Below are 8847 nucleotides of genomic sequence, written 5' to 3' on the forward strand. Positions count from 1 at the left end.
AGAAATGATAAATTATTATATTACAGAGAGGCAAAGTGCATGGTGAATGAGCAGATACATGGTTTATATAACAGCTGTGGTGCATCATGTGCGGCTGAGAGTCGCAGGTGGAGCCAAAGCCTGGGTGAGCTCTGGACCGAAGAGCAGAGTTCTGCACTTCATATCAATAGTAGTTAGTTCAATAATCCAACATCATTTGTTCCCCATTCTGTTACATTAAAGGGGCAGTATTATTTAAATTGATTTTTTTGAGCTTTACATCATGTTATGTTATTCCCTCATCAAAAACATACCTGGAGTGTTGTCTTGATTCTTTCATGCAAGTGAGATATCCTTTAATCCCCATGGCAACTACTAAGCTGTGCAAAATGCCTGGGTGGACCTAGCTCCGCCTTTGAGGCGAAACGCCTCCTCTAAACTGTGGTTTCAAAGTTTCCGCCTCACAGAGCATCCCTCCTCCACAACTCACCCACTCAGCTCCTTCAGACTAGCCAGCAGCAATTAGCAAACTACTAATTTGTTGAGCTCATTATAGGAGCTACTTCTCAGTGCAGAACAGATAAAAACGTTGTCAAAGGGTTAATAGAGGAGTCATGTTGTGACGACTTACTGAGACAGAGGCCCAATTTAAATAAGTTAAATTAACAAAGTCAAAAAAAAGTAAAGTCATATTTATAACGATTGAAGGCAACATAGTCATTTCATCGTGCTATGAAATGGAACCATGTGCCCGGAAAACACAGAACACGGCCCCTTTCAGTGATTCAATTATTTTGATGCTGCTCAACAAACAACTTGAAATTATAATTCCCTCATGGAGTCCATCTTACCGTGCTTCTTCATAGCAGCCTTGGCATGTCCCACTGCCTCCCAGGGACTGGGGATGTCCAGGAAAACTGCGTCTGCGACCCCCGTCACTCCAAACCCGTCCTTGCACACGTCCTGGTTCCTGACGGTCACCAAGTGATCCACACGGTGCTCCTTAAACTCCTCCACTACCTTTTCTGCCCGCTGCTGGTGGAACTCCACCGTGTGCAGGTGGCCAGTTGGGGCGATGGTGCGCAGGATGGCATGGGAGAGGGATCCACTACCGGTACCTATAGAACCATCAAGGATAGCAAGATGTTTATGAGTCTAAAGGTTTCAAAGATGTCTCTGCCTACATCCCCCAGAATGCTGTGTGGTTCTGGAACATTTTATGTTCAMTAATAACAAAACATTATATAAACAAAACATTATCAGCTTATTTTATCTGAAGATAAAATACTTTGCCCAAATGTTCAGATCAAATCCTTATGTAAGACCCAGACTGAGATGTTGTCATTTCTCACAAAGAGCTGTAAGAATGTCCCAGTTGGCTCCAAGCAGCTCATAGCTGCTCACTCTGCATACTTTCAGAGTGCTTTACCAATAAGAGGATGCTCGACTTCCAAAGGGCCATTCATTTCCAGGTAGCAGTGCTTTTGGTGCTGTAAACAATGATTGCTAATGTACGTGATGGGAGAGCGAGGGAGAGCAGCCCTGTTCATGTGACTTACAGTAAGGGGAGGGCAAGCAAGAGTCCGAACCAGAGGGAGAGGCCAGCAGAWCCCATCCTCCACCCAGACTTTTCACTTTATCCCATGAAGTGATGTCACCACCGCCTTTGTTGTGGAGGCCACAAAGAAGGCAGTGTTCTGAAACACGACTAGAACCTTCAGACTGCTGGACCGGATGGAGAGTCGCCATTAACAAACAACAATTAAGGTTCACGGTGGCGCTTAAAAAAGGAGATAAAAACTTGGAAGATTATTGGATAAATGGTGAACAGCAAAAGAGACGGTTCTGTTCTATAACCCTGTTCATTACTGCATAAAACAAGTGTCTAATCAACATGATGAAGAACTCCCTGTTCAGACATTCAGTCAGTAACGCATTGAAGCCACATCTGATTACATCAGCACTCCCATCACCCTRCGGCCCACACTGGATGGAAACTAACATTCAAGTGAATTTTCATCAAAATTTATTAGCCGTTTGCTTTAAGTTCCATATGAATATGGTGAAAACAATTACACTCCTAGGACAATTTGAGAGATTTTTATTTTCTCCATAGAACTAACTTCTCAATAAAGAGATGTTGTTAGTTTCCAGGGTTTAGTCTTTGCTCAATACAGGATCTAAAGTCACTCTGATCTCTTCGTCTGCTTGTTAATGGAAAGTATTCTTGACATTTTAGTCAAAATATTCAACTTGCACACACCATAAATCTGGAACAAACATCCCAAAAAAAGTAAAACTGCTGAAACATTGAGTTCCTTTAAATCAAGGCTAAATACCCACCTATTTAAAACTRCTTTTGAACCATAATAAAAGGAACAATACTCAACATATTTGATGTGCAATAATTTTGATGCACTTGACAAAATATAATGTTTATTGTTTCACAATTGGTGAACTTGAATTAACTATGTTGCCACACAAAATAAACTGAAGCTAGTTTTTATATTTTACAATGTCACTTATGCAGCAGGTCATTTTGCCTCTATATCGTTTTATCAAAAACTTTTTCCCACGTCCAAAATGGTGCCATCCACCACACCTAATTAATACATTGTTTCTAAGCTAATTTTACAACAAGTAACAAATGAAGCTTAGGGATTTCAGCCATGTACTGTGTTGCAGCAGCATGGTTACTTGAGTCCTGTAGGATTCAACAAAAATCATTTTGCAAAATTAGACTCGTGCAGTTATATAAGCAGAGGTGTACTGAGACATTGCTCATAAATGAAACGTTTACTGTTAATAGGAAATAGCTTAGTGACTGCAGAACATTTTGTCATCAAAGAGTGTCTGGGTCCAATCTGCATTAGCTCAATAAATCAGCAAAGTCAGGAAGCTGATGGTTTTTGGTTTTTTGAAAAGTTCCAGAAATGAAAGGATGGACAATAGCCAGACCTCAGAGAAACATAAAACATTAGCCGYTTTGCTTTGAAATTAAAAAGKAATTTTCTTGTTTCTTCCCTAAAATAAAAGCTTTTCTATCACTAGTGGTCTTTATTCAACAGTAGGTGGGCAGGAAGAAAGACAGAGAGAGAAGAGAAAACTGCATATAKGACTTTTGGCGCCCATTAGAGAGTCAATTCCTATCAAATTCTACCACAATTTTACATTTTTCTTAAATAAAAACAAAAAAAAGTGAAATTGAGTAAAACAAATTTCAGSGAAGGCATGAGAATATCAGCACAAAGCGTGTTTAATGACCAATTGCACCCATAATCCAGATGAGTCTGAAWMATAAGTTCTAACTTCAGCAGGAGGAACATGTGAGGWTCAGATGCAGCCGGATGGAAATCATCAGCTGACTGGAAAGATTTAACAGGCAGAAAAAAATCCACTGGAAACAGTGACTAAAAGTTCCAGTGTGACAGAGCTAAACAGAGGATGTAGTTAAAAAAAGGATTGATTCAAGCAGACGAGGCTCAGCCTGAACGACTGTCATCGGGCCAGTTGGTGGATCCTGCTCAGAAAGAAACTTCCACAGGTTTTGTTYGGACAAATCAAGACAAGGTAGCGCATAAAAAAAATTATACATGGTTTACAAGTGGCTCTATATGAATCTGAAATATCAATAGCCGGTTCTGTGAAAATCTCAGGGGTTTTTGATAACTTTATTGACTAAGTAACAGGATAAAGTCTAGACAACACAGAACATACAGCGCCTAGAAAAGGTATTCACTTCTTTGGAGGTTTCACCTATTTATTGCTTTTACAAATCAATTGTGATCAACAAAATATGGCTTTTTGACTTTTTTCTTGCATATAAAAATTTATTTAGTAAAATAATGACCAATAAATAAAAATATGTAATTTTATGTGCTGAAGRGGGTGCATCTACACCAGAAATAGCAAAAGCCCCAAACAGTCTAAAGTCTTCTCATGCTTAACCCACTGCAGAGGCTGATCACCTGAGCTAAGAGTCTAATCCCACATGTTGTAGAGCAGCAACTTGATGCCAACTCCACGTGGCGGCAGCTATTCTGGTTGACGCTGAGCTTACGTGGCGTCATGACACAATACTGGACTAGAACCAAAGCCGTGCTAAGCACTGCTTTGAGTCAGTACTAAGTTGCAAACTGTAATTGATTAACCATTTGTAGCAACTCACAGATAAAGACATCAAAGTTTGAACAGGGCGTTGTGACTTAAGAAGAAAATCTCTTATTTTTTTCACTCCAAATCTGATCTTAATCTATTTTTATCTCACTTAAAAAACAAACAAAAAAAATGACAAAAAACTATTTTCCAAACAGTGGCTTTTATTTCAATCATCTATTCTGTGATTTGTACACAAGCGTATTAGCACCAGGTTAATTGTGAAAATGTAGTTCTAATAATATCAGAATAAACACACCTTTACCAGAAAAACATGTCTTAAAATTATGAGAAAAAAAGTTGTTTTAATAAAAATAAATTTACTGGATGATTCTTTGAAATAGACAGTTGCTTACAAAGTTTTCTCAAAGTCCTGGGGACTTTGAGAAAACTGATAATTTATTGCTGAGGTGTCAAAAGATAAAATATTTCTATTAAGACTTATCTGTAAAATCAAAGTAAAACTTCACAAGATGCTCAACATTCCTCACTTTAATGTCTTGCTAGTTTTCGTTTCTCATAAAATACAACCTCATTCTTTTAATGACTAAGTCTCATACTTGAATAAATAAATAAAATCTTTACCCCTGACTAATATTATATTGTAGACCTCAAAGTCCAAATAACATATTCTGTAAAACATGCTTGTCAAACAGGATTGCTGCTCCGGGTGTGCTGACATCCATCTGAACTATGGAAACAAAAGGACTGCATTGATGGGGGGGACATTTTCATTTTCCAAAATGACATGTTCATAATCCCAAATTTTTATTCATTGATAAAACYAATTTATCACCCATTTTTAAGACACTTTTTATTTTTTTATTGAAAACTGATATTTTSCGATATTTTCCAAATCTCGCCTGTTGCCAAGTTAATCATTGGACATGAATGCTTAAATGAACATTAACCAAGCTAACGCAGGCGTGACTAAATGCAAAGCAGTAGCAAATGATTCAGAGTATTAGACCCTACTCTATTAGCAACAGCTGATAACAGACGGCTGAGCCACTGTGGTGGGCACGGAGTGTGAGAATGTTAAACAGCACCAACATCTCTAATCTCACCTTGTTTATACAGAACAGAAGCTCACACTGGTTAGTATCCTCCTCAGTAACATGTGTCACTTATGCAATCATAAAATGCTTTAATAACTCCTTTTACTCCCAGCTGTCAATGTTAAACCTTGAGAGCTTCATTGATTTGAACTCGTTTGCTGAATAAAACAGGGTGAGGTAATCCCATTTCAGCCACAGCAGTTGCWCTAAGTGCTGAATAAACAGAAAGTATGTGGGAGTCATTTATATTATTGAGAAACTTAACATCTCAGATCACGTACACACCATTTATTACCCAAACACAATGAATAACGTGGCATTGTGCACTGTCAGCACAYGCACAAACACATTTTTCACTTCCCACTGGCTGAAAGAAAGTCCAACACTCAAAAACATTTGGGTCATTCAATCTTAGTTATGGAACTAGAGCGGAAAACCGAATGAAGAAACGGTCTGCAAACTGGACAACAATATGCACTGCAGCCACTCTGGGGGAAAAGATGATTACAAACAAAACACTTCCCAGAATGCATGCGTGCATGCATGCGTGTGTGCGTGCGCGTATGTGTTACTGAAGCACCTGAGCTTCTCTGGGTGAAAACATCTGTCGCAGAATCAGAGGTGTGAACGTCAAAATTAGCCACTGACCGTCAAATAAATAAAACTCATTACACAGCACTAAGCAGCAACTATAACAACTCTGAAGAAAATTGCATAATATGAGTTACAACAATTTCTAATAATGTATTTCTGAATTTGAATCATCTATCCCTGATTATACTACTTTATTCACTGAAAAAAAATCAACAAACAAAATTTCCAGTCTTTTTTCTACACTTTCCACTTAAAGCTTTAGRACATCAAATCAAAAATCATTTTAGAAACTGAAAAGGATTCTTTGTTTATTGCTGACTAAAGTAAAAAGRCCAAAATCCTATATTGCTATTTATTTTCTTGATTGAAGTGTGACGAAATTGCATCAAACCATCACTTTTGTTGTGTACCATCACACCACCAGAGTACACCCAATAATTAAACCTCGGTAAAGACAGTTGTTGCTGGGAATATACKGTATTTAAAAACAGTCTAGCCTAGGTAATATGCAACCTGCAGCTCCGGAGCTGAACGTASCTCTTTGGAGATTCAAAAAGTCTCTTAACAACTTTGGCTAAAAATAATATTGATTTTAKATATCAATATAAAAACTAATGCAGGTCTTGATGTTTGTTTGTTTATTCCAGAAACACAAACTGCCAGTAGTAATGAGTTGTCGGGGTTTGCTGACTCGTAACAATCTAAACCCTTCACAGCTTTGGAAACGTCATGGATGGGAAGCTGGGAAACAGAAGGTGTGATTAAGTCATGAATAGAAGAAGGAGAAACAAGGGGGTTGTAGTAACTTTAAGGGTCATTTAAATGWTTAGCTGTAGGAGACAAATAATACTTTTTTACAGCTTTGAAAAAAGCAGTGCAATGATATCTGCAGAGGTGGAAATTGTCACCAGTCAGCCTCTAAAGCCAGACTTTCTTGCAGCTGCTAATAGCCAATTCTTCCTCTGTAAGGGATCACGAGTACGACGCAGTATCGGAGCCAAAATTAAGACTACTGGACACCCAGTGGTGGCTAATTCCTTGTCACAGGAGGCTATATGTATTTCCAAAACCAGCTACTGATCTGATTTATGTTAGTCCAGCCCCGCTAACTGAGCAGCTGTTGGCAAATGAGATGGAGGCTGCTCACTAGTGTTTGCTTTGGAGAAGCTAACAACTAGCAGACTAGGCTGGTCATCCACTTTATTAGATACATACTTTTTTCTTTAAAGAAAACAGTTTAAAGAAAATGTCTGACAACATATCTGTAAGCGGCATGTATTTGGTTCATTGACGTGTTGTCTTGGTAGAATTTACTGTAATCCAACGTGACATCAAGCATAAGCATCCGTACACAATACTGATACTAATACGGAGCTGAAGTTGGCTTCCAATTGAAGCTTCTGGGAATTWTATTTAATGTTAAATAAAGGTTTTCGRAACTACAAACTGGGYTTCAAATATTCTGATTTTAGGGTTGAACAATCTAGTCCCAGTTTGAAGACAAAGTACTGAAGTTTAAAATACATGAGATTACAGCAGCAGAGAAAGGTACTAAAGGTAGTAAAAAAAAAAAAAAAGTTCCCTTTAGCCATTTCTTGAAACAAACGTTACAATTTGAAGCCAACTTCAGCTCTTCATGTTGGTATTGAGTTTTAAATTTTAGTATTGTGACAACCATAACCAGGGGCTATGGCAAAAATCARGATGCTTATTATAAGCATAATACAATATGATGATAATAAAAATACTTCCAGTTTAAGTTATAGTCTATGTCACAGTTAAAAAGATGCAAATCCTATAAAAAACATCTTTTGCAAAATGTCTAAGATCTCCTTTGGTGGCTTGAATCTGGATTCTTAATACTCCACACACTGATCACTTCACACATCCCCAAGGCCTTGTCCAAATCCCAAATGGATGACTGGGATTGTCAAAAATCTGACTGAAACTGAGCGAGAGGAGGGGTACAACCTGTGTGGGTTGCCAGTCCAACACAGAAACACACAGGACAACCAGTCACCTATACACACACCCTTACCTGAGGGCAGCTGAGTGTAAAAGACACTAGCCAGATGCAGCTACAAACCATGAGAACTATCAAAACCAACTAACACAACCCAACATGCTTGTAACTTCAACCACATTCAACAACAGTTTGTCAAACACACGTGACACAGAGACAGTTCCCACCTGACTCACAGACTACCGATCCTGGCTTCAGCTCCAGCATCATTGTCACCATGGCRATGTCTGTGGTGTAGAGAATCTGGGTGCGGTGAGGCAGCGCGACGGTCCACAGCTCAGGTGTGGGGTGGAGCACGTGTACCCATCCGCCTTTACTACAGGTTACTTTAGAGCCGTAGCGCTGACCGATAAGGTCCGTGGAATGGCGAATGACTCCGAAGCGAGTCTGTGTCTGAGCGCCGTGGTGCACTTTGACAGCCGTCACCGAGTTGTGGCCCAGGTGAACAATGGCAACATCCCCATCTTGGATTAAATCGGAATATTCAATGAAACTCATGGTTGGCAGTCAGTCTGGAAAACAGAGGTGAAGTTTGTTATATTAAAAAGAGAAAAATCAATATGGCTGTGCTTGTGTAGGCTAATAATGAAACTTAACATATAGCTTAAATTAAAGCCAATTGGGTACAATATAAAACTTTTATCAACAAAAAGGYCTAAAATATAAAYAAACCTTCAACTAAAGCTTTTAAGGTCTTGACTGGGGACCAAAATTGCAACATTTGTTACATTTTCAGCTGAGTCAAACTAACCAAAACCTTTGSAAARAAGATGTCCCCCTCCCCCGTCATCTGTGTTGGTGYTGCACCAAAAACTACCAAAGGAAATGACACAAAAACCTCTGAAGAAGACAACGAGGACCATTTTTGTTTCCTTCTTCACTAAATGGAAACAAAAATGAGGTAGAGATGGCAGAATTTCTCTTGTCTTTACTAAAAGACCACAAGTCTTTTCTCCCATAGCGCTAGACTCTCGCGTTTGTGTTGGGCGTATTTACCCAGAATGCCCTGCGTTGCAGTCCACGTCCTGCTTTATGAGC

The 8847-nt window shown here is 38.9% G+C and overlaps 1 protein-coding gene across 1 annotated transcript in view; it reads right to left on the reverse strand.

Moving 5' to 3' along the window:
- trmt61a (tRNA methyltransferase 61A) overlaps positions 1-8847 on the reverse strand; it is a 22532-nt gene that overhangs the window by 11924 nt on the left and 1761 nt on the right. Inside the window, exons 2-3 of the mRNA XM_008398746.2 lie at positions 7977-8321; positions 831-1097 (exon numbers count right to left, since the gene is read on the reverse strand). Of these exons, the coding sequence (XP_008396968.1) occupies positions 831-1097; positions 7977-8307 (598 nt within the window). The 5' untranslated portion in view covers positions 8308-8321. The remainder of the gene's footprint in view (positions 1-830; positions 1098-7976; positions 8322-8847) is intronic.

The sequence above is a fragment of the Poecilia reticulata genome, linkage group LG22, assembly GCF_000633615.1.
Source record: "Poecilia reticulata strain Guanapo linkage group LG22, Guppy_female_1.0+MT, whole genome shotgun sequence".
Classification (NCBI taxonomy): Eukaryota; Metazoa; Chordata; class Actinopteri; order Cyprinodontiformes; family Poeciliidae; genus Poecilia; species Poecilia reticulata.